Genomic DNA, 27,525 nt, shown 5'->3' on the forward strand with positions numbered 1-27,525 from the left:
CTAATGGTCCTAGATATAAAATTCTGCCTTAAAGATAATTATTCGAGACTCCTTTGTGGAGCTCCTTATAGGGACTATTGTTTGAGGCTCCCTTTAAAAATACTGGCAGTCAGATTTTGATGCACTGCCTGAATAAGATATCCAGATCTTACAATCAGGACTATTTCTGATTCAGGTATTAGCCCGTATATAGAATACTTCTTGGAAAAAATACTTTAAAAAGTATAAAGCTGATTTGACAATCACAACGCAATGAAAACCTCTTCAGTAAAACTCACAGAATGGATCCTGAGAGATTCTGGCTGTGAATGGAAGTGGCAAAGCGTATATAGGCCTGATTCCAAGTATATTTTGTACTGTTCCCACTATGGGGCTGTTGCAAGATGACAAACCAAGCATACAGATAGGGGCAGTTGCAGCGCAAGATGCATACAACTCTGTGTACAGGTCAATACACACTTTTGTTTCCCATATATGCTGTGTGGGAATGCATATGCCCGATTTCTGTCCAAATCTGCCTCAGGCCCTGACTGTCTATTCCACACAAAGCTTCAGTGTCAATAGTCCACAATGAATTGTGCTTACTGAAGGGGACATTTATCAACAGAAATATGAAGGTTTACCTTCATTCAGACATTTAAGACATTTCCCACATTTGAGGATTCACATTTTATGGAAGCATGTAAAAGCCAAAATTAAATGTGTCATGATACAGTACATACAGTAATCACTTTTTCCGCTTTGGCTGCTATGAAATCAATATGACTTGTTCAAGGTGCATGCAGTGCATGATTGTGCTGACCAAGCCATAAAGACAACCAAATACACTGCAAAGAAAATACTTTACATAGTGTGTATCATTGGAAAATTTTACCCAAGGGCTGCAAGACTGTAGTTCCCCGGTAAAATCTGCCACCTGCAGAGACTGCCTAGCAGTGTCAGTGACTTCCCATTGGAAGAGCTCCCTGCTAATCACAACCAGACAGGCAGCCAAAGGGGGAGTTGTTTTCTTCCTGTGACTGACAGTCTGAACTGCCATAGCAGATAGAGCACTTCCCTTGGGAAGCTACCCCCCTTCTATTACTGTAGCCCTATCTGGAATCAGAAGGGATTCGGGATGCAGCTGATGCAGTCCCTAGAAGCCTGCCTGGCCATGCAGGTAAGGAGCCACCGCTGGTGTGTATGATCTATTATGGAGGAGACATCTTCTCTGACTCCATGCAGGTAATCAGAGTATTCCCTGGTCCAGCCCTTATCATAAGAGGAATACATACAAAATTCATACAACATGGTGAAGAGCTTTTTAGCTTGAAGGAGCTTTTAATCTAGAAGTGGCAAACAATATAAACAATCTAGTTGGGTAATGTAAACACACATTTGCAAAGCATCAATTTCATAATAAGCTATGGTATCCATCTAGCATAGGCATAATTAGAATTGGAGGGAATAACTTTTCCCCAGTTCTCCACCCTAATACTGGGAGCAATAGCTAGTGTTATGGGTCCAAAATACTAGTAGTATACTTAGCTCAAACTGTATCCAGGCATTATATTTACTCACCAGAGTTTGCACTATTGCATGGTTAGTGGCATTCATATGTGCATTAAGTGGAAATGAACATTCTCCGTCACAATAAAAGGCTGCATAACCCTCTGGAGCTATTATCCAGTCCTAAACAAAATACAAAGAGAAAAAGATTTTTAAGTATGTTCTACAATTTTTATTGTTCAGAATTACTTTTGTTTTCAATAAAAATGTACAATAATGGTTTAGACAATGGCACAAACAAAAGCCAGACACACCTTAAAAAGAATACACAATTCTGAATATGAGATTCCCAAATTGTTTATATGTGATATTGTAAATCCCACTGCTCTTCTTAATGAACATGCTTGATTAAATATGGGAAACAATTAGCACTTTTGAAGCTCTCTTAACTTTCAAATCAAATTCATTTTTACCAAAGTGTGCTCTAAGTTTAGAGAGTCAGTGCTCTTTCAGATCAGTGGCTAGCAACACCAGGTGGCAAGCTCCGGTGTTTGCCTAAATGTGGGTGTGCTGCGTTATTCCCATCAGTTTACATCATTCTCTGTATATGGCGTGGCTAGACACACCTGATACTGTATGATACAACAGGTGCCAGGTCACATAGTTTGTCTCAAACAAAATGACACCATCTTGAGGTAAAAAAGTAGAAGGCACTCCTCTAAAGTTATGTGTTTTCCCTACTTTGTTATATATCTGGTGGATTTTGTACTCTCTGCTACTTAAATATTGCAGTAACCTTAGTTTGTGTTATTACAATCATGCTCAATTATTTGGAAATAGAATTTCCTTAGAAATAAGCTTATAAGTAGTGCTTTCATATCTTGCAAAGTGGGTAATTTCCTTGCACACACTGATGTCTGTTTACTTTATGTTGTCTTAAATAAATTCAAGGTCCAATATTTAGTGATATCTGTATATCTGAAGCAGTTTCTGAAAGTCAAACAAAAGTATACCTAATAGAATAATCAGATGAAAGGTGCAGGAGGATATTGCACCAGGAAGTTATTACTCTGCCTGAATAACAGACTTACTGCATTCTCTTCCTCCTGCAATTGCTTTTATACAATGGTTATTTTCTATGGGACAATGCATAAACATAATAACCTCTATGGGTCATCAACATAAAATTATTGCAAATAGTGCAGGCATGTGATTAAACAAAAAAAATAAAAATAGGTAGAGTAAAAATTAATGTATGGATATACATTTTAATGGGTGAACATACAGTATGGTAAGATCTGAGTAAGTTTACAGTATGTCACGGTTTTGTGAGGATGCTTAGCATACAAATTGCCTGTCATGACAATATGAACAATATGGTGATATGACCAGCACTTCATGGATCATTTTACCAAAATCTAGCAATTTAATTTTTGGTAGACTATAACAAGCAAAACTCCTCCCAAAACTATACTTTCCTGGTGTCCAATGATAATGATGACCACTACTATTTCTTGCTAGCTCCTAGGGATAGTGTTTTGTCAGTGGATAGTAGGCTGTCTGTCAAAAATGCCTGGTCAGCAGGTATGGAAAATCTTAAAGTGTCTGCCACATTCTCCTTGGTCCTGAAGCCCTTTAATCAGACAGGCATGTGTGACCACCAACCACACATTAAGGTGGGCACCAGCAGAGTCTTGCTAGATGCTTGTAAGAGGACAGGGGAGGTGAACTTTGTGAATGCTGGTGGCGGAGCCATGTTAATAAGCTTATTATTCAAATATGTAAAGAACCCATTTGGTTTGAAAGTGGTGACTTCTGGATATGGTCCTGTTAGATATATTTGAGGTTTTATATCTATTTGCCCACCAAGTTAGCTTGATTTTAATGGCTGGCATTTCTAGTAGCTCGTGTGTTTTTATGTGCTATAAATAATAGAAACTGTGGTTGTCATTTTGTCAGTGATAATAAATGTTGTGTTTATAGAGGTAACATTTATTAAGCAGGTGGTGACTTCTACATAAGGTCTCATTAGTCTTTTATGCATTAATACCTAACAAGTGTCCATCAATTTAACATACAGTACAGTATTAATAGACTGCCTTTGTTATTTAGGTACAATCCAAAATTTTAGAAAAGTATGCTTATCTAAATGTGGTATATTAATGTTAAAGTAATGTGCTCTATTTTTAAACAATTTAAATAGTTAATTAATTGTATTTTACATATAAAAAAAACTTGTCGCTAAATACACATTTTGTTTAATGGTATGGTATTCAGAAGCAAGAATTCAACAAGTCTCTAAAAACAAAGAAAATATTTTTCATCAAGAACAGCAAATTCTAAAATTACGTACACAGTCACTGCACAGCCTCTTTGCTGGGGCTTACTGACACCATGCTGTCAGTTATTCCTGAGGGAGGAGGAGGGAGCTTTAATAAAACATCATCATTTAGAACACCTTACTTTAATTGTTTAAATACTTGCATTGTTCTCCTAAAATACTACCCTGCCTAGCCTCAGTTAATCATTAAATAAAGAGGACATGGTGAAGCTTTTAATGATATTAGTTGAATTATGCTGAGAAATGTGATTCCTGCTGAAATGTATATGGAGAAAGCAAAGTGCACAGTCAACAGTGGGTGGCTTGATAAAGACCTAGTGGTTGAAACACATTGGTGTGCTATCAAGTGAGCTGCTGCCACTAAGGACCTGGGAAAGGACCTAAAAACACCTGCTTTTGGGGATATCATGAACATCCCTAAATGGTGTTTACTGTGCCTTCTGAAAAGGCTTTATGCAGTACACAGCCATTTTTTACCTGTGATTGAATCTATATAATTTGCTACTTTATGTCATTATACATTTGTACATTTTACACTATGGAATATTCCCTTTATGGTTTCATTTGGAGGTGCTCTTTACACTGTTGGGATGCAAGTGTTGAAGTTATAATCAGAAGAAACCAGACTATCCATTTGTTTGATGAGGATTTTATTCATTTGATGAAGACTTCGATCTGCAGGAGTGAATCTTTAAAAGATTTCTATATATTATGTTTTTATATCTTTAGTTTATCATTTGAACTGCAAAATAATTTTTTGAGTTGTATTTTACCCTAGTGAAAGAGCGCTTAATATTATGTGTTTATATATTATGCCTCTCCTGTGTGGAGCGCAGGAGATACACTATTCTTTGACCCTAATTGTTTAATGTTTTGCATTTTTTTCCTAAAATACTGCTCAGCTTAGCCTCAGTTAATTATTACATAAAAGGGGACTAAGTGAAGCTTTTAACGACATTAGTTGAATTACAGTAAGCTGAGAAATATGATTACTGTAGAAACAAACATGGAGAAAGCAAAGTGCATCCTGTTAATAGGGGATCCAGATAGTAGGTAGACAGTACTGAGGTTAAAAGTCAATAGGTCGACCACTATTAATTGACATGGGCAAGGTCGACATGGGGAAAGGTTCGACAGTAAAAAGGTTGACAAGGGGCAGGTCGACACATGAAAGGCCAACATGATTTTTTTTACAATTGTTTTTCATTTGTATCTTTTTCATACTTTACCATCCACGTGAACTATGATTGGGAACAGCGATCCATAAAAGGGGGCGCAGTCCACTAATGGGGGCTCCTGGTCATGTCATGCAAAAAACGACACCAAAAACATTAAAAGAATCTAATGTCGATATTTTGTGTCGACCTGTCCCGTGTTGACTTTTTCACTGTGTCAACCTTTTCTCAATGTCGACCACTAGTGGTTGACTGTCAGCCTTATCGAGGTCTATCCATTGAGCCATAATCGTTAAAAGTAACAATGATACCTATCTGCAGGACCTCAGAGATGAGATGACTAAATTCAAGTGTTTTTGAAGAAAATGTTCATGAACCATCTATCAAGAAATGTACTGCAAAATGCAGAACAAAATGAAGTTGTCCCATGAGCCTAATTCCTACTTGACGTAGAAAACCCTCAAAAAAACTTGAACACTTAAGAAGGGGTGAATCTTCCTATTGGCCAGGATGGCACTTGCCAGGGGCGCCGTCCAGAGATGCCACCCGCGGGCAGTAGGTAGATTCACTTTTAGAGGCAGCAGCTATCCCCCCACCCCCGTGTAGTTCCTCACCAGCAGGGATGCCCAGTAATGATCACAGTATGCAGCAGCGGCTGCTGGGGGGTGTAGTTTATGTAGAGTTTCTTGTCTGTATTGTTCTTGTCTGGACCCCGGTGCCAATTACAGTGGCTGCTGCTGCTGCATTCTTTGATCATCAATGGGCATCCCTACTGTTGAGGAACTACACGAGGGTGGAGGGATAGCTGTCACCTCTAAAAGTGAATCTACCTAAAAGTGCTGCCTTTAATAGTAAAATCAACATGGGGGCATATTTGTGTCTGGCACTGTATGGGCATACTTGTGTCTGGCACTGTGGGGGCATATGTGTATCTGACACTGTGGGTACATATGTGTATCTGGCACTGTGGGGGCACTGTGGGGGCATTTGAGTGTCCGGCACTGTGGGGGCATACGAGTGTCTGGCACTGTAGGGGCATACGAGTGTCTGGCTCAGTGGGGGCATACGAGTGTCTGGCTTGGGGGCATATGTGTATCTGGCATTGTGGGGGTGGCATATTTGCATCTGGCACTGTGGGGGCATATGTGTATCTGGCACTATGCTCTGAGGCATTATGTGAAACTGGCACTGCACTACTGGGGTCATTATGTGTAAGTGGCACTATATGGGGGGATATTATGTGCATCTGACACTATACTGGGGACATTATGTGTAATGAGAACTACTGTGGGTATTGTGTGTAAGGCTGCTAATTGTGTGTGTGCGCATGTGTAGGGGGTGTGATTATATATTTATAGTTTGATAGCATAATATAAAATTGTGAGGCCATGCCCACTTTCTCAGGAGTGTGCACGCCTTCCCATATATATATATATATATATATATATAATGGAAGAACAATGGCGGCACTCTGGAGACTTTGTTTAAAGAGGTGAAAAAATCAGTGCAGTTTAATCAACGTTTCGGGGGTACTCGCCCCCGTCTTCAGGATACACTCACAAAGTGACACAGTGCAAAAAAAAACAGAATTTAAATGACTTACCAAGCGCGCATCCAGCCGCCCGCTCCACGCCGCTGCTGAATTTAAATTCTGTTTTTTTTTGCACTGTGTCACTTTGTGAGTGTATCCTGAAGACGGGGGCGAGTACCCCCGAAACGTTGATTAAACTGCACTGATTTTTTCACCTCTTTAAACAAAGTCTCCAGAGTGCCGCCATTGTTCTTCCATTATATGTATGCTGACTGCTGTGTCTGCAGGGAGGGCACCAGAGCAGGAGCCTTGCTCAGCCTGTCCAGAGGGGAGTGCTAGACGTGTTTGTTCTTTATATATGTATATATATATATATATATATATATATATATATGGGCACTACTGTGTGGCATAATGTGTATAAGGGGTACTGCTGTGTAGCATAATGTGAATAATGTACATTACTGTTCTGTGGAATGTGAATAAGGCACACTACTGTGGTGTAATTTGAATTGGGGTACTATTGAGTGGCCACGCCCCTTTTTTGACACACATGCCTTCCCTATTTCAAATATGCGGGGGGGGGGGGGCACCAGTCCTTTACTTTGCCAGGGGCACTCGGACACCTAAATACACCCCTGCACTTAAGCACCCCCAAAAGATCTTTTTGACACTGAAATTCCTGTGTTTCTCTATTAAAAAAGGGACACAACTGCACAAAGGTGATATCACAATAGATCATTTGCTGTTGTGGTTCATATATTACATTTGTAACATGTTTTTATAAGCAATTTTGAATAGTCTTTAAAACAAATTATTATAACCGCAACACAAATACCTGAAAAGTAACTTAAAGCATAAGACACACGTGACAACTTTACCTGCCATCCAAGGTCACGGAAGCTGACATAGAGCTCATGTTTTTTACATGCCTGCTTCTGTTCGCTTGTGTTGTAATCTGTAGATAAAGTTAAACATAAAGCCTGTAAGTAACTTTTACAAAGTTTTGTCAATAATCTAAACCTCATATTGTGCCTATATTTTATTTTTCTTCCTTCCCTTTTGCATTATTTAATAAGTAATACAGAAGCACTATCAATCCTAAGCATGTGCTGTGCTGTGATAAAAAAAAAATCTAGATACTATAAACATTTCACTACTTCTAATAAAAAGCTTATACACATGATACATAAACAATCGCAGGAAGAATATAAACATTTAGAAGCTGGCCAGCTGAAGAAATGTAATATCAGAACACTAAGTGTAGATGGTCTTTTTTACTTCAGCTGGATGAAATAATCGATCTATTCATCTTCTACTTATATGGGTATACAGCCACTGTAGCCAAATGGATGGTAATAAAATACTCTATTCACATAAATTATATAGCATCTATCCAGCTCTTACAGAGGTCACAGCAAATGTATAAACTTGGTATTATCAGGAAGTCTCTATTTCTCTCTGCAGCGAGAACCTAGGTGGTATAGGACTTTTCTTAAAAGCCACAATCCTAAACAAGCACACAGAAATCTGGACGTATATGTTTAAAATGGAAATTTTCACAAAGTCTGGTTTACAGCACCATACGCAGCTATATAGTATATGTAACCGATCTTTTTCCGATGCGCTTCTCAAACATTGTCCAGTTTCATCAGAGGAATTAACGGTTACTGTATTTGTCTTGGCTTCAGAAATTACTCTTCACTAATTATTGATCCTCACTTGGGATTAAACACATTCTAGGGGCCGGATGTAATGAAGTCCGAGTTGGCCAGAGGTGTGGTTTTCCGACCGATAGCGGACGTTTTTTTAAAGCAGCAATCATGTAAAAGGCATGTCCGGGATCAACCGGAAACCCACACCTCTAGCCAACTTGGACTTTATTATTTCCGGCCCATGATTTCAGAGTTCTATTCTTCCCTCTTATCAAACATTATACCTCAATTCATAAACTCTAACAACCCCTCCTCAGAAAAAAAAAACTCAAAATGCTGCAACTCTTGCTTAATGACTGTCTGCTTCCTAGGGAAAAAATTACTTAAGGGAGCGGGAGTGAACAGTACTGTATTTCCCGCAAAGTGTTTTGAGGGCTTTTTTTTTTATTTCCCATTCATTCACTCCTTCCAAAACTTTAATATATACTTTATTTCCTTATTTAATTATCCATTAATGTCATTATTTCCTTTTTGTTTGACATTTTTTGTAATTTATTTTTTATTCTGCATTTGGATTGCATGGTTCTAATTTGAAAAAAAATTCATGCAACTTTGTAAGATTCACATATGAGAATGGGGGATTCCACACTAAACCACTGATACTTGGCCTGTCGGCCTAAAGAAAACCAAAATGTACTAAATACTGGGGATAAATCCCATTGGATTAGTGTATTGGCGGTGCACCCTGAGTCAGTATTGAACCAATCAATTTACTAGGAGAGAAAAAGAAGACTCTGGTGTGGGTGCACTCACACCAGAGTCTTCTTTTTCTCTTCTAGTAAACTTTGTAAGATTGCCCAATACTTGATTCAACATTTTTAGTTAAAAATGTCGCAGATAAGAGAAAATGGTACTTCACAATGTGAAAACAGTGTGAAGGTGGACAGACAAATGTTTTATTGCTGTTTTATCATTAGTTTAACACAATAATTACATTTTAGTCTTGTTGTTCATTTGTCTGTACATTTTCAAGCTGTTTTGACATTGTACAGCACGATATTCTCCTATAGTGACAGAATCCTGCTTCCCATGTGACATTCTAAATGTTAGATCAAGCTACAGATGGCTCTGAATAGAGAACGTTTACCTATGTTCACCCTATAAATACCATTATGTATCCTACTATTTGTCCCATAAAGGGCCTGATTCTGCAGTGGACGCAGTGTCGATGTCACAGGAAAATGGCTGATGCTTTAAGTCTGCTCATGGGTGCCTTGTCCCACTGCACATACATACTGTTTGTCTGCATACAGAGATGCATTTCAGAATTGGATGCAAGGTTTGAGAATTTTAGTGGGAGTTCTTGTGCGGTAACAGGGGAGGGGGGGTGAAGCTGACGGGGCATATCAATGAAAGCAGGTGCATTCAAAGATGCTTACACAGGACGCCATACTTGGATGGAGAAACTGCACTTGCTATAGGGCTGCTGATGGTTCGATGGTGCATCTAAATATGCACAGTAATGTCCTAAGATGCTTTGAATCTCAGTTGTTGGAAAATCGGATGCAACATTAGCATTAAGCTGCAGAAGCCAAGGCTGCATCCACCTCACAGTCAGACCCATGCTCTACACCATATTTTACATTTACTTATTTCAGTACACCATCTTGAGGGTCATCCACCATTAGATTCTGGACCTTTGTGAACCATTCTTCAGTTCCTGTGGCTGCATACCCAAGATCACTGGCAGACCTTTCTTTTTGAAGCAGAACACCTCCAACCACATGCATAAACATTGCCAGCACAAATTATATTGCAGATGTACAGACATCCATTGGGGTTCTGGGTTTTAGGAATACTTAGGGTTCTTGTTAATTATATGGGGACTACTTCCATTTTCACCACCTGAACAACTGCCATATACCCCCCATAGTTCAAGATGTGGGTGAAGCATACACAGATAAAACTCCATCACCTGTGATTAGGTTCATTATAATATATATTTGGGCCCATAACTAGGGCCAACATGTGTGGTACATATGATGGACATTCCTTATATGGTATACAAGGCACATGTTTATATGATGCGCCATCTGCTGAAAGTGTTGTGGTCACATCACCTTGGGGTAGTAAATTTGCCTACTCAGCAGCCCAGGCTCTAAGAGTCCCTCCTGCCCCTCCCACTCTTGTTGCCCTAGTCTGTAATGCAGACTGATTTGCTAAGCATGGGATTTGGTTATCCACTTTTTGAATGAGTTAGGAGGCTGGATGCACAATCAACAGAGAGTGGATTAGTATTGCTGTTAATCCAAGATGGAGTATGATAGATGGACAGCTACTTTTTGCACATCACTTTTATGAGTTAGCACCCATTTAGTTAACCATTACCTTATTTAGGTGTAGTAGAACTTATACACAACATCTAATATGTTATAACAATGAAGTAAGCATTACACATACACAAAGAGCTCACAGTAGCTAACTTATAAAGGTGTTACCTATAGTATAACAAATATGTACTTGGATTGCCACTTATTTTTAACATACCTCCAATACTAGGCATCTTTGAGGCATCATGTTGAGCTGTAGATTTGTTCTTCTCTTGCTTCTTCCTTTTTGTATTTGCAGCTCTAACAGAGCGGAGCAGTACTTCACTTACTTTGAAAAAAGCAACTAGAAAAGGCTGTTTTGATTGAGGCCCATGTCTCCCAACAAGACCCACTGACTTAACATTGACACTCCTCCCTAGAAAATAAAGAACCCATAAATAATACTGTCAACTATCAATTATTTTAATACAGCACTATGTGACTGTCACTTTCAAATGCTCACCGATATGTCTGCACAGCCTCTCAAGTTTTACTTCTCTTTAACTTTTATTCCACTTTATACTATCACAGCTGGTTTTGTTAACTCTCAAATAAGTGGCATTAAGCCAGAAAGCAGCACATACTGTATATAAACACATTTATCTTTGCGTGAATTTTGTTCAATTATATGTAAAAAACAACAACCTCCATATTAAATGTTGACATCAAGCGTGTAATACAATTATGTTAAATGGAGCTTAAAAAGAATTCATAGTAATTGGATTTATATTTATTGCGCTGCTTGATCTTAAAATAAGCTATCTAACTTTAATAGACTATATTGATTAATTATTATATGTATGTGCCTATTAGATATAAACATAGCAGTGATGTTACCATTTTATTCCACACATTAAATAAAAAAAAACTTTAACTCTACTGACTGTGATTGTGACCAGATTTATAGGGAACAGGACTGTTTCAACATTTTGACTAAACAGATATTACAGATAATAAACTCTTATGATGTCAGTGTCCTTCATGCACTGTATTTTGATTTATTAATTTTAAATAAATAAAAGAGCCTGTTGGAGGAACAGAGAAGAGCACCTAAGGTATTTCTTGCACATTGATACATTAGAACATTGCTTATTGGGCCTAATTGAGAGCTGGTCGCACGCAGGTTATTTTTGCACTGCTGCGACCAGGTAATCGCCCCCCACAGGGGGAGGGGGTAAGGGCTTTGCAAGGGTGCAATGGGCTGTGCAGTGAGCTGCACAAACAAAAGTTTGTGCAGTTTCTGCACAGCCCAGGACTTACTCAGCCGCTGCGATGATCCGGGCCGGCTGTGATGTCAGGAACCCTCCTCCGGAATGGCTGGGCACGCCTGCGTTTCTCCAGACACTCCCAGAAAATGGTGAGTTGCCGCCTTGGAACGCCTTCTACCTGTCAATCTTCTTGTGATCACCGGTGCAATCGCTTTCTTCGTTAGCATCGTCGCTGCCCAGTGACCTCCGTCGCCAGCAAGCGGCGCGCCTGGTCATTGCGACCCATGCACATGCGCAGTACAGACCCGATCGCATGGCTGCAAAAAAATGCAGTGTGCGATCAGGTCTGAATGACCCCCATTGTTCAGAATTTATCTTAGCACTGATATGTTTTACAGCCACATTTCAGGTTCAAGGGACACTGCTTATATCCGTGTTTTAACCACTTAACTGGCGATTTTTCCCTTCAAAACCGATCATAACATTGTTAAATATAGTTTTAAAAGTATTTTTAAAAATATTTAAATATTATATTATGCACATCTACAGAACAGATCTCCTTGCCAAAAACTGGGGGACACAGTGGGGCGGCGCAGTCGCATGTGATCTGAACATGCCAGTGAAGTGGTTAAATCATAACAAATGTTTATTTTAATATCAGTAAAGTTTAAGTGTTTTTGCATAAATAGATAAAATATGTAGATTTACAAGTAGAATAATATAAATGAGCATCACATAACATTTACAGTGGATCCTCAGTCCACTCCTATACTGTAAGTTTTATAAATTATGGTTTCAGAGATATCTAGAATAATACATTTTCAGTTAAATGTTGGTGATTATTCTAGATGGGTAAAAAGTGTGGAAAATAATATTTTGTCTGGTTTCCCTGGCGAATTTACATAAAATTAAAAGCAAATTCATTATGTTACCAACAGATCCATTGTATGACCTGAAAAATAGGATTTAATTGAGTAAAACGAAAACGTTATTTACAACAAAATTAGGAGCCTGGGTAGATATATACTGTACACCACCTTCAGCTTCGAAGAGGGTAAAGAGGATCTGCCCTATTATTGTTGTAGTATATACTGCCTTGTCTATTATATTATATTATACCTGTTACCTGGAAGAAAGCATTAAGGGAGAGATGCATCAAGCCTTCTAAAGAGTGGAGCAGTGGAAAAAGTTGTTCATAACAGACAATAAACTTCTATCTATCATTTTATAGAAGGTACTTGATAAATGTTACTTTGAAGCTGATTAGTTGCTATGTGAAACTTCTATATTTGTCCACTTCTCCATTCTCTAGTTGGCTCGATGCATCTCTACTTATATCCTTTATTTGCTATGCTTCCTTCTAGGTAGACCAAACAGCAGAAGAACCCTGTATTAGCATACCAACCAATGTTAAAAATGGGACAAAAGCACAAGCTATGGCTATGCGTCAAATCTGCCTAATCCACTCACTAATCTAATCAAACAATTATCAGGCTGCTGAAGATCAGAGCTGCCCTGGGAAAATTGGGACTGTTGACAGATATGGGTATAGAGGCCTGTTATCGCCAAGCCTACATCTTCAGCATTAAGCATTGAGTTAAAAGCAGAGTTTGAACTGTATTTGGACTTTGGTCTACTTACTCATAATTATGGACTCACCTTTATACTGACAATTAGTTTTGTATAAATGATTTAGCATTCTACTTTATGCCATTTGCCCAACCTGCCAAAAGCAATATATTACTCTACAAACTATAATTTCTGTCTCAATTCTGTTGTATTTCTAAATGCCCTATGCAGATACAGCTACCTACTGTCTATCCTTACTGCTGCCAGATCTATTGTGCAGGTGCTGGGACCCAGCTGGTCAGGGACATCTCTCTCCTCTCTGGCATGGCTAGCAGCAGCCTCCCTACCCAAAAAAACTTAGAAGCCACCTCTGCTGTATTATGTAGAGATGAATGGGCTTGGTTCTCAGAGAACTGAGCCCACCCAAACTTTCAGGATCTACAGTAAGTGGATCTGAGCTGGGATTTGAATCTCGCTGCCCGCCTCGGATCCCAAAATGAGGCAAAACTTAATTTTCCCTCTGTTGGATCTCTCGGGTTTTGGATTCAGGCGCCGAATTTAACAGCCCCATTGAAATCAATAGGCTGACTGCTGATTGGCAATAGGCTCCCTGCATTTTCATCCTGCTGCAGCCACAGTTCGCACACAAGCCTGCATGGCAGATACTGAGAGACCACTGTGTGTACTTTAGCATTCGGAAGTTCATCATCCTTACAGACTCCGCCAGGAGCATTTACAATCGTGGGGCACGACTGCTGTCACAGTAAGTGCACTATTAGTGTATCCAATCCACATTGTATCTGACCTGCATTGTATCCGACCCGCACTGTATCCGACTCACACTGACTGTATCCATCCTGCACTGTAACCCAGACTGTATCTGACCAGCACTGTTTCCAATCTGCATTGTATCCAACCTGCGCTGTATCAAACCTGTACTGTAACCTGCACTGTATCCAACCCATACTGTATCTGACCCACACTATGTACAACCCACACTTTGTCCGACCTGCACTGTATCAAACCCACACTGTATCCGACCTGCACTTTAACCCGCACTGTATCTGACCTGCACTGTAACCCACACTGTATCTGACCCACACTGTAACCTGCACTGTCTTTATCCGACCCGCACTGTATCCAACCAGCACTGTAACCTGCACTGTATCCAACCCGCACTTTAATCTACACTGTATCCGACCTGCACTGTATCTGACCCGCACTGTATGAAACCAGCAGTGTACCCTGCACTTTATCCCACAGGTTATGAATGCTTTTTTTTTTGTTGGGTTATTTTTGGGGAGCATGTCAACAAAAAAGCTGATTGATCGGGGCTTTACATAGGCACAGGGTGCCAGTCATCAGTGGCTCAGGGCCCCCAGGAGGGAGGTACAGATTGGACACTGAGAATAGGCATGTGCACTTGTGTAAGAGGCATCCACATCTGCTGTTGCTATTTTACACATGGTTTTGTGTTTTTTTGCTGTTTGTTAGCTACAGATGAGCCACGCTCATTGTGGCTGCTACTTGGTGCTGATGCGATTCATTTGCTGGCATAGACATACATCTTAGTTGCGCCCATGCTCATTAGCATTGTATTGAGCCGCAAAAGCTGCAGCCTGGCTCGGTACTGCATGGGTGCGACTAGGTGCGCCGGGAGTGCCTGTGCGGTCGCTTAATAGCACAATCATTGTGGCTACATCTGTACTACCAATTTTGTGCAATGATATTCCACACATGATTCTTAGTACATTTCTGTGCAGAGGCGTCATGAGGGGGTGCGGGGGGTGCGGCCCGCACCCAGGTGTCACCCTTCAATGGGGTGACACCAAAAAGAGCTGCACACCCGCACACCCATCCACAGATACGTCTGCGGCTGCACCCACACTTATTCCTCCCCAGCACCGCACCCCCGCCAACTTCATCACCGGACAGCGGTGATATACACACCGGCCCGCCTGTACACCGCCGCGGCGCCACGGTGACCGGGTCCGTACTACTATCACCATGGTGATGAGCTATAAACTGTTGCCGGGTGCTGTACGTCACGAGTGACGTCATACGCACGCCTGCACCGCATGCCTTGCTGGGAGGGAGAATGGGAGGAGACTTTGCTGGGCAGGGAGGACGGCCGTTACCAGAGGGAGCTGTACTGCAGGGACTAAAGTGCGCACCTCATTGCCTTCTTCTCTGGCTGGCTGTGAGCTGTTTCAGCTGAGAGAGGGTGTGTATGTTTGATTCAATGTTTTACAGTTTACGATTACATTATAAACCATTATTATTTGAGTAAAAAAAATGTTTTGAATAAAAAAAAATGTTTTGAGTGTGTGTGTATATATATATATATATATATATATATATATGTATATGTGTATATATATATATATATATATATATATATACATATGTGTGTATATATATATATATATATATGTATGTATGAGTCTGAATACCTCCGCCGCCACATTGAGCTCTTGCCACGCGGCCGCTCCTGATTGGCTGCCGGTCCGCAAAATAGTAGCGCCGCGGTCATAGGAGCTGCAGTGCTGCCGACCACAGCCTCCTCCTCCTTGCACCGCCGCCGCCCTCTGCCTCCTCCTCCACTACACCGGCGCTGCCCTCAGCCACCCCACCGTTACCCTCAGTCCTTCTCTGCACCTCCGCCTCCTCTGCACCATGCCAATCACAGCCATCTCATCCACCGCCCCGCAGACCACAGCATCCTCAGCACCGCCGCTGCTAAATAGGTAATCTTACCCTGCTGCCTTTCTCTCGCCCTAGTCCCTACTATGTGCCCTTGCTGTCCCTCTCTCTGTCCCTATGTCCCTGCTGTCACTTTCCCTGTCCATCTGTCACTCTCCCTGTCCCTGTTGTCACTTTCCCAGTCAATCTGTCACTCTCCCTGTTCCTATGTCCCTGCTGTCACTCTCCCTGCCCCTGCGGTCACTTTCCCTGTCACTCTCCCGGTCCCTATGTCCCTGCTGTCACTCTCCCTGCCCCTGCTGTCACTTTCCTTGTCTCTCTGTCCCTGTCCCTGCTGTCACTCTCCCTGAATTTTGTGTCATACAGTGTGCTATAATGTGAATTTCGGCTTAAACCGTGTGCTGTAATGTGAATTTCGGCTCATTCAGTGTACTGTAATGTGAATTTCGGCTCATACAGTATGCTATAATGTGAATTTCGGCTCATACCGTGTGCTATAATGTGAATTTCGGCTCATTCAGTGTGCTATAATGTGAATTTCGGCTTATGCCGTGTGCTAAAATGTGAATTTTGGCTCATGCAGTGTGCTATAATGTGATTTTTGACTCATTCTGTGTGTTATAATGTGAAAACTAGTACAAAAACATAACTAAGGGTTCCGTGTATTGTGATACGGGAGGGTGGCATGGGGGGTGACACCGTGAGTTACCACACCGGGTGACACCAACCCTAGTGACGCCTCTGTTTCTGTGTTGTATTGTTTTCTATTGAAAGTACTTGCGAGTTGGTTCAATTGCTTATTGCTCATACATTACTAATTTACAAAACATTTTTAAACAGAAATAACTGCCGTGTGTTTGTGCCGCTGCTCTGCTGCTTAGTTTAGCCCGCCAGCCTTTGGCCTATGTCGTTGAACAATATTGTGAGCTGTGAGGTGGTCAAAAGTGACTGGAAATTACTGGAAATCAATGTTATTAAGATTATTAATACTACAAAAAAGGCCCAAATTATGAGATTTTAGCTGTTTTTATCTATTAAAAAATTAAATTAAATACAGATCTAAAACCAAACCAAAACACGTGGAGGCAGGTTTGCCAAAAACAAAAACAAAACATGCGGGCTAGCACACATCTATAGTATATTGTTCATACTATCTGTTAAGCACCTTTCAGTGCTTTTGGATAAATAAAATTTGCACTCTAAAAAAATAATTTTATAGTGACAGCTTTTGTATACCCTCCAACACGGCTGAGCAATCAGTACACATTATGAGAGGGGGCAGGGCCATGGGTAAAGGGGGCATGGCCCCGTGGCACTCCCTTAGGAATCTATAGGAATGGGAGATGCTAAAACCCAGTACATAGCCTTTTATGGCCTATACAGAACATGACAAAATGGTACTGTACCAGCTAAAAATGTACAGTTGGAGGGTATGCTTGTATATGGAGCACAAGGCTCACTACTCAACTGGAAATCTCTGTTCCTCACACCTCCGGCTATGCAGTGGGTGGGAGCCAGTCAGGAGAGTACTTGGCACATTACGAGCACACTGATATAAAGAATAAACTCTCAGTGAGTAATATATGTACAGAGTATGTGGGAGCCAAGCAATTTTGATTTGCAATCACTAAGGCAGCAGGTTTTTTCGGGACTCTGAATCCACAAGGAGCTGATAGATGTAAAATGTCCACACCTGCATTATTTATGGTTCTTAGTCATCAAGACATTGCTGCATAACCTTATTCTTAGTTAGACCCCAAAATGCGTATGTGCTACAGTTTTAGGATTCCCCAAAAAGGCACTGAAGATAATTCCCAATAGATTTCATTGCATATCTGACAATCAGGGGAATCCAAAAAGAAAATGCTCATTGCAGAATCATTTCAATGTGATATTGCACATCAGTATAAGGATTCAACTATATTTATAATATGCAATGTTTCTACAATGTTGGTAATATTACTGTTCTTTGGACCTGATTCAGTAAGGATTGTAAATTCTGCTAAACAGCAGAATTTACAATCCTTTTGACCGTCGCGATCACGCCCACGCCACGCCCCCCGTTTGGACGACCCTGCCCCCGTTTCCCTAATTGACAGACATAGGTGTTCGCATTTTCAGGAGGGACCCTGCGCATGTGCCCACATCCTCTTAGCAGATTTTGCGGTTGGATCGCATATTGCGATCCAACCTCAATCATGCCCTTTTTTTACAAATATCATGTAAATCATTTTAATAAAGAAATAAGCCAAATATAAAAAACACAGCAACAGCATTGCATTAAATTGCTTTTACAAGCAATCTGTTTTCAGGCAAGTAATGTAGTTTAGTTTTGAGTTTGCATTGATCTTGCTATATTACACTTGTACCTCTCTCTGGAACAAAGAAACATATAACAAGTCACTTAAACTGCATCAGGGACAGTTTTTACAAATAAACCTGCTCTTTTTTGGCATCTCAAATAACTTTGTGTGTCCACATGAAACGCAGACAGTGTCATGTGAAGCTGTGCAGCTGTTTGTGAAAGGAGTGGGACACAGAGGTCCTTTTAAAACCCACAAGTACTTACAGAAAACTATGTTCCGATCTGGACAATATCAGTGTCCTCAAAGGTTGTTTCAAAACACATTGGAAAAATGTGTTCAATATTTCAGATAAGTATCACTGCAGCAAAGCAATGGAAAATAGCTACAAGCTCTATTAGTGGGCATCTGCATCCCAAATGTGAAACAATATTAAACAAAATCCTAGTAGAGAAAGAACTCACAAGTAATCATAGATGTAAGCCTTAAACAAATAACCATCCAGGTTTTCGTTTAAAATAAAAACTTAGAGTGGCTCCAAGCCAGAGTCTATACTTCTTAGAAAAAGCCTATCACGGGCATATATGAAAGAGGCAGCTTGATTTGTGGTTAAAGCCCTTTTCATTCTGCTTCCACTGTAACAAATGTATTAATTCAGCTCAGACTTCCTCTTTCTGGCAGCCTTATTGCTGTAAAAAGAGAAATTAAGAGTTCTAGCCAAATACCATACCTTGAACTGACCCACTTCAATACATAAACACTCATACAACTTGTTTATTCAGGTGTTTTGCACTTTAAATTGGTTTAAGATGTATCTAATGACACGGGGCACAGCAAGATCAACTCGTGAGCAGTAAGAGTTAAAGAACTGCATTTCTGTCATCTTAAATGAAATTGCTTGCTTTAATAATTATTTAAATCAATACAGCAAGGCTTACAATACCGCAGAAAAACAAGTTCAAATACAAACATAACATTAAATAGGTTTTTATATGTTCTTTGAAATCTAACTTTAGGCAGAGGGAAGATAATGGTTGAATGTATAACACAGGGGTTAAAGTTGGGGGGGAACTGAAGAAGAGAAGGCTCTGTCCATGCTGACAACAAGATGAGAGTGGGCTGGAGGGACACAGGGGGTAATTCAGAGCTGATCGCTGCTCTGCGTTTTCGCACAGCAAGCAATCAGGTCTGAATTGCGCATGCGTATGCACCGCACTGCGCCAGCGCATAGCACAGCTACTATGGGCTTCGACGGTCAGTGACGGGATGGTGCGTAGGATCCATTTGCATGGGTGTTCGCAAGGAGATTGAAAGGAAGAGGCCGTTTGTGGGTGGCAACTGACCGTTTTCCAGGAGTGTCTGGAAAAACGCAGGTGGGTTCAGGCGTTTTCAGGGATGGTGTCTGACATCAGCTCCGACCCCATCAGCAGAAATCCATCACACAAAAAGAGTAAGTCCTGTCTCTATGATTTTTGTGCAGCTCTGCAACGCAAGCAAACGCACACTTGCACAGCACAAATATACTCCCTCTGTAGGCAGCGGCTATCTGATCGCAGGGCAGCAAAAAACGCAGCCCAGCGATCAGATCTGAATTAGGCCCACAGAGAAGTGGGGAAGCTCCTGGAAGAATACAGGGCATGGAGCTGCAGGAGGGACACAGGCAGTGAGCTGTTGGAGTGACAGTGGAAGAGATGTGTGTATGGTGCATTACTGTGGGCATTGTGTGTATAAGCGGCACTTCAGTGGGTATTAAGTAGGTATGATGTGTAAGGCACACTACTGTCAGCGCGGTCCGGACAACGCAGGCATGACCGGACCTTTTGCGGGGCAGGCCACGGCAGCTGTGTGACGTAACATGCAGTCGATGTGAGCCTACACATGGTGCGTAGACATCTGTTTTCGCAGCTAGGCTGCGCAGGCAGAGGGCTACCCTTAACATGCAAGCGCTTCGCTGCTGAGCAAAGCATTCGCATGTTAGTGGGGGAGGGGGGGGGAGGGTCCGGCATGCGGGGTGGACTTGCCCTGTGCTGGGCATCCCCTAACATGCTAGTGTAAAGGGTTGCAGCAAAACTACAATCCATGCTGAATCAAGGGCCATGTGCGGTGTTATGTGAATGAGATTGTGCTCCTGTGTTGCATCATTTGTATTGGGAGTACCATTGTGTGACCATGCTTCTTCATGTGTGACCACTGTCCCTTTTCTAAAGTATGAGAGGTAGAGCACAAATGTACAGTATAGTTTGCAGGAGGGTGCCGACCCTAGCACTAGTCCTAGCTTTGCCTAATGGGAAAGAGGGAGGCGGTAGGTGGTGGGAGAAATTAGTTCACACCTCTCCAGGAATACCTTTAAGCCCTGATAATATATATGTATCTTTCTGAAGCAAGTGCCAACAATTTTGTCCTGAAGTACAGATGAAGTCGTGCTCATCTGAGGCGGCTCCATCGCATAGCAGCGTTCCCAGCGTGACTAGGCAATCCGTCCGCCTAGTCACGCCGGGAGCGCACAGAGGCGCTCTTATTCAAGTGAATGGAGCACGTGCACGTCACGGACGCATGCGCGCCCAGGACACGGCAGTAGGCGCACTCAGGCACAGATGGAGCCACGATTAGCGTGGCTCCATCTGTAAATAACATGACATAGCAGCATCTGTATACATATGCATATATATACTGTATGTATACATATGTATGTTTTCTAATTATAAGTATGTATTTTGTTGTAAAAGCATTCTAAAGTTGAGTCTTCCAAATCCGAAATGCTTTGGACCAGAAGTATTTTGGATTTTGGGTTTTTCTGTACTTTGGAATATTTGCATGCTATAATGAGATATCTTGGGGATAGGATCCAAGTCTAACACAGAATGCATATATGTGTCATATACAGTACACCTTATACATGTAGCCTGGAGATTTTTTTATACAAAATGTTTTATAATTTTGAGCATGAACATTAAACGATTTGTGTACATTAAATAATCAGAAAGCAAAGGTGTCAGCTGCACTCAAAACATTTTTAGATTTCTGAATATTTCAGATATCAGATTTTCAGATATAGGAGACTCATACTGTAACAATTTTCTTGAATTGGCATTACAAATATTGCAAAAACATTTCAAAAGTTCAAGGTTCAAAGTTCCACAAGCTACAATACAAGACAAAAAGTGGCATATTTACATAGTCCAGTAGATATACTTTTCTTATATATTTTATTTTGTCATATTTTACAATCTGAAAGACTAGGGGCATGATTCAGAGTCACGTGGAAAGTTGGAGCATCTGCAGCCGCATTGCGTGCTTGAAACTAAATATGGTTCTAGCCATCTGTATTCAGACTTGGCCATACAGTATCTATGCAGTTGTACCACATCTATCCATCAACTGTGAGAGCAGTCGTCATCACAAACAGAATACATTGCACCAGCCGCATCCTTGACGCAGAAGATCCCTGTGAAATCAGCTGATCTCTGCGTACGGACACCTCTGGATTGCCCACAATTCCATTTACAGTAAACTGCAATGAAACGCTTACAGCATCCATCCTATATGTACATGTCCCATTGCCATCCAGTTAGGGGCTGGCTGGGCAGGGGGGCAGGGTGCCATCTGGGCCAGTGTAATTTAAGTGTTCCAGGGCAGCCTGACTGCAGAGGATGCTCCTGCTTCTCCTGGCCGCTGCTCAGCTAGAGACACATATTAAGTAGCACAGGTGCAAGATTTTTGGTAAACTCGCACCTAATTGAATGAATATACAGTATAGGTAGGGCCCGTTATTTTATTAGCTATATAAACCACACCCACATTACACAAACCACGCCGCCAACATTATTGTCATGCCCAATTTTGTATTGCATTACCTGTGAAAAGCTGTGCCACTTGCTTGAGTCTGCCCCCCAGGCTGAAAGTTGCCAGCCACTGCACCCAGTTATACCCATTTGGAAATGCAGTTGAGGTGTGTACAACTCTGAATAGCCCATAGATCTACAGAGATGAGTATGTGCACCTCAGACGCATGGGCAGCGTGAAACATCACAGATGCTGCTATTTGGCATGCAAATCTGAATCAGGCCTAACTGAACAGTGAGCTAGATGTACTATAGCGGCACAGATCGCTCCACTATAGCTCTTCTTGCTTTACCTCTTTACCAAGGCGAAGCAGGAAGCAATGCCGATGAGCTGTATTAACATCTCTGCTGCCATGGTGGGGGATTGAAAACTCACCCCTCCAGGGATTCCTGTCAGAGCTCATAGCACATAAGCCTAGTGCTGATACACTGTGTCTTACTGTCTGGCCGGCTCCATAAGCACATGTACGATCTCCCATGCAGCCCGGAGCCCGGCAGTCGCTGCGGTCAGGTACAGTAGCTGTGAATGGGGCAACAACTGTCAAAATTGATAAGCTGGTAGAACAGTTAGTGCCACTGACCGTTTATACATTGGCTGGCACATCGGTGTGCTATATTAAAGATAGCAGTGCAGATAATGATGGGGGCACATAGCGCCCCTGTCATTTAACACACTACCTGCTTTAATACATGGGGAAGAAGATGTTTCAGTGCACATAGGGCCTTATTCAGTAAGGATAGCAAATTCTGCTTATTAGCAGAATTTGCAATCCTTTGGATCACATGCTGGGGGCCGCCCATTGCTGGGCAAGGCCACCCAGCATGCTAACCGCCGCCTCCCCCAGTTCAACAAGCAGAAACTGCAAACGCATCGCAATTTCTGCTTGTTATCAGAAACTGAGGATGGCTCCTGCTGGCACTGCTTAGCTACGCCCACAGGAGTCCCACTGCAATGTTCTCGATCGCGACGTCATGCTCCTGTTTGTCTGCCTCCTCCCCCTTGTTTGCGCTGCACCACCCCTCAACTCTCCGTCTCCGGCCCCGCGATTTGCGATCCAACCTGAATTAGCGCCATAACGTGCATTGATACCACTAAACTCGATTAACACCAGTTCATTCATCTACCTGAGAGTGTTTTTATATTAGCAATGATACAGTAAAAACTGAATGCAGGTCATATGGTAAATGTGTACACAGATAACAATCATGTTCAAATTAGGAAATAAACGCTGAGCAAGTACAGGATTTGAGGTAATGAGTGTAGAAAAAAAATATCTATCTGTGAATTCTTTGAAGATGTTATTAGCAGCATAATAATTAAAGAATGGCACTAATTGCTATTACAGTTGTGCAAATAAGGTAGTTTCTGTAATATGAAGCAACATACAAGTACCCCACACCACCCATAGACTTATTTTCCTTATTAAATTATTTAGCAGTACTGCAGTGCTCCTCATAGTGACTGTGGGCCTGATTCAGACCTGATCGCAGCCGCTACGATCATCCACCCTGATATGCAGGGGGACGCCCAGCACGGGGCTAGTCCGCTGCGCATGTCTGGCCCTATCCCCTCCCCCGCACAAGTACAAAAGCATCGCACAGTGGTGATGCTTTTGTAGTTGACGAGTAGCTCCCTACCTGTGCAGCTCCTGTGCGCTGGCAGGAAGCTACCCGTCACTGTCTGGGTCGCAGCGGCTGCGTGTGACATCACGCAGCCACAGCAGCCCTGCCCCCACACGGTTCGGGGATGCCTGCATTGCCCGGACAGTGCCACCAAAATGGCGGCCAAACACCGCCGGCCCACCCAGCGACTGCCTCTGCCTGTCAATCAGGCAGAGGTGATCGCAGGGCTGAGATGGCCATCAGCGCCAGTGCATGCGCAGTTCAGACCTGATCGGCTGCTGTGCGAAAATGTACAGCAGCGATCAGGTCTGAATTAGGCCCTGTGTATGAAGAAGAAGTTCTGGGAATAATGCCTGGGTGTAGTACAAAATTACACTTTAGTACCAATAACAAAGAAAAATGTTTTCATATCTGGAAGTTTTGGAATATTCTGGATATCTGGCTGTGAATAAAGATCATACAATTGTATATTGCAGATATTAAATAATAATAATGCTATTACAGTATAAAAAAATATAAATGTTAAAGCAGAGATCTTCACAGTACAGGATGTTGTTGTTGTTGTTGTTGTTGTTGTTGTTGTTGTTATTATTATTATTATTATTATTATTATTATTATAATCATTTAATATATAACTCAAAGATAGGACACAGCTATGTCTTAGGAATGTTTAATAATGAATATCAATCCATTATTTTTACAAAGCCTACACCATACAGATATGCAGGGCTTAAAGTGGTCCTGGATAGGTGGGTGAACTCATCTCTCCCACCACCTACCTGCTCCCTCTATCTCAATAGGCAGAGCTAGGGCCAGTGCTAGGGTTTTCGCACCCTTCCCAATCCCCCCCCCCCCCCCAGGCAGAAACTATTAATTTGTGCTCTACCTCCCATACTTTATAAAGGGACAGTGGTCTCACAAAGAAGGAGCATGGTTACACAATAGTACCACCTATTCAAATCACGCCACACAGTATCACAATCACAATCACATTACACCGCGCGTAGTGCCCCTGATTCATAGTACACCTTGTAGTAATTCTTATACATGTTATGTCACACAGTAGTGCCCCTTCATGTTAGGTCACTCAGTAGTGCCCCTTATACATGTTAGGTCACACAGTAGTGCCCCTTATACATGTTACATCACTTAGTAGTGCCCTTTATACACAATTCTCACAGTAGTGCCCCTTATAAACAATTCCCATGGTAGTGCCTCTTAGATAATGCCCACAATAGTAATGCACCTTGCACATCATACCTACAGTAGTGCCGCTTATACACATAATGCCCACAGTAGTAGTGCCCCTTATACACATATCACATAATGCCTACAGTAGTGCCTCATATACACATCTCTTCTTCTGTCACTCCAGAAGCTCACCGACTGTGTCCCTCTAGCAGCTCCATCCCTGTGTCCTTTCAGCAGTTTCCTCACCTCTCTGTGTCCCTCCAGCCCCTTTCTCATCTTGTCATCAGCATCTACAGAGCCTTCTCTTCTTCATTTTACTGGCGGTGATGACATAAAATAACATACACCGTGGCGGTAAAAGGAAATGGCTGGGATCTGAGGAGTGGGCGAATTCCTTCTGACAGACACAGCATGTGTGAATACCGGGAAGGACGGGCCGCAGGTGTAATAATAGTGTGCAATATGCACACTATTATTACATTATTTAGAATCAAATTAATCTAACAGTATTTTTCTAGACAGTGAAAGGAAACCAAAGTGAACATAGGGAGAACATGCAAACTCCTCTTTAGTATTGTTTTGGTTGCAAAAGGGCCCCAGCATTGTGCAGCAGCATGCTAACCTTTTATCACTGATGTTGATGATGACTTCAATAGTTTATTGAAACAATTAATCTTAATGTCAAGGTCTGTAAATTATCACTTGTTTTGCTTAAAATGTATAGTTCAATTAATCAGAATGCAAGTCACAATGTGAGATCCCTTTATTAGCCTTAAGACATAGAAGACCCAGATGTTTTTCTTTTATAGAGTGCATGATTGCCAAGTTCTAAAACTAAAGGTGGTGATGACAACTCCTAAATAGAAACCATGAGGAGCACAAGGGCTACAAGCCAATTTTTGAGGAAGGTCCCAAGAACAACACCTTTAACTCTGTTTGTGTTAAGGGACAACTATGAAATACTGGCTGCTGCCAGAATGAATGTTTGCAATTAGCAAAGGGCCCACTTGACAACATATTGCCAGACATTTTTTGGCAATATAATTCTAATGGCACACAGAATACATCAAGAATTTTTAGAGTTGACTATTGTTAAGTTGTATTACATGCTGTTTGATATGACTATATAAAGCTGGTTGTTTCACAGATGTACCATATGATGTAGTGGTAACCTACTGTGTGTGTGTGTGTGTGTGTGTGTGTGTGTGTGTGTGTGTGTGTGTGTGTGTGTGTGTGTGTGTAGATAGATAGACAGACAGACAGACAGACAGACAGACAGACAGACAGATAGATAGATAGATAGATAGATAGATAGATAGATAGATAAATAAATAAATATATCTTGTAGATAATGCAATAATAAATATTATACCCCTTTCAGACATGTAAAAAAATCCAGTTTTTTTCCAGTCCACATGCATCCACCTGGGTTCTGCATCTGTCTGGAAGGGTGTAACCTGGGTTGACAGTCCCGGGTCTGCAACCCTTCAACCAAAGAGCGTTACTCCCACGACTTTATCTGGGTCAGTGTGCCAAGTTTTGTGTGAAAGGTACAGTATGACGGGTCTTGACATTATTTTGAAATCTTCACAGTAAGCCAGAAGAGACAAGAAGACCAGGGACCCATGTGAAGGGTGACAACCTGGGTTATTCCCACCCATGTCTCATCAAATAGGGGGTAAGTACAGATAATCCCAGTGCTCAGTGTCCCGGGTCTGAGCCAGGTTAAAGCCAGGATTTATGTCAGAAATGGGTATTACTTTATCAATCTATTGTAAAAAATGCATTTCCTCGTCTGTTAATAAATCGGAAAACTGATTTGGAGGCATACTGCAAAATAACATGATATAGTCGTGTTTTAATGTTAACATAAAGATGTGTCCTGCTATTGCTCCGAATACTGTAAAAAAAATGATGGGTAGTGGGAGCTATTATTATTATTATCCTTTATTTATATGGCACCAAAAGGGTTCCGCAGCGCCCAATTACAGTGTACATAAACAGATAATCAAAACAGGAAAACAGCAACTTACAGTTGAAGATAATATAGAACAAGTCCAGGGTAAATAAACATAGCTACATCAGCAGATGACACAGAAATGAGTATCAGGTGGCAGTTGAAGATAGATTATTAAAGTAAGAAAAGGATTAGCACATGAGGGAAGAGAGCTACCTATAAAGGCGCTCCCTCGCACAGGCAAAATCTTGGATTCGAGCGTGAGATGCAGGAATCAGTGTAGAGGAGAGGCGACGGTGATTGGTTGACCAGTTAGGGTGGAAGGAGTATGTAAGGTGATGAGGCTGATGATGTAGGGAGCAGTGGATTTAGAGTGGCCTTGCATATGAGGGTGAGGAGTTTGAAGAGGATCCTGTAGGGGAGGGGTAGATGTGCAGGTTTGGTCAGAGGGGAGGAGTAGTTGTTGAATTACAGGAAAGGAAGATGAGTCTGGCTGCAGCTTTGAGAACAAATCAGAGGGGAGAGAGATGGGAACGTTGAAAACCAGTGAGGAAAAAGCTACAATAGTC

General features: G+C 41.6%; 1 protein-coding gene across 2 annotated transcripts in view; it reads right to left on the reverse strand.

The window, feature by feature from the left end:
• BMP5 (bone morphogenetic protein 5) overlaps positions 1 to 27,525 on the reverse strand; it is a 308,430-nt gene that overhangs the window by 13,843 nt on the left and 267,062 nt on the right. The window contains exons 4-6 of one of the 2 annotated variants that reach the window (XM_063916726.1): positions 10,738 to 10,935; positions 7,417 to 7,493; positions 1,561 to 1,671 (exon numbers count right to left, since the gene is read on the reverse strand). In XM_063916726.1, coding sequence (XP_063772796.1) covers positions 1,561 to 1,671; positions 7,417 to 7,493; positions 10,738 to 10,935 — 386 coding nt within the window. Of the gene's footprint in view, positions 1 to 1,560; positions 1,672 to 3,839; positions 3,899 to 7,416; positions 7,494 to 10,737; positions 10,936 to 27,525 lie in introns of those variants that run through there. The other variant, XM_063916727.1, reaches the window with a different exon arrangement.

The sequence above is a fragment of the Pseudophryne corroboree genome, chromosome 4, assembly GCF_028390025.1.
Source record: "Pseudophryne corroboree isolate aPseCor3 chromosome 4, aPseCor3.hap2, whole genome shotgun sequence".
NCBI lineage: Eukaryota > Metazoa > Chordata > Amphibia > Anura > Myobatrachidae > Pseudophryne > Pseudophryne corroboree.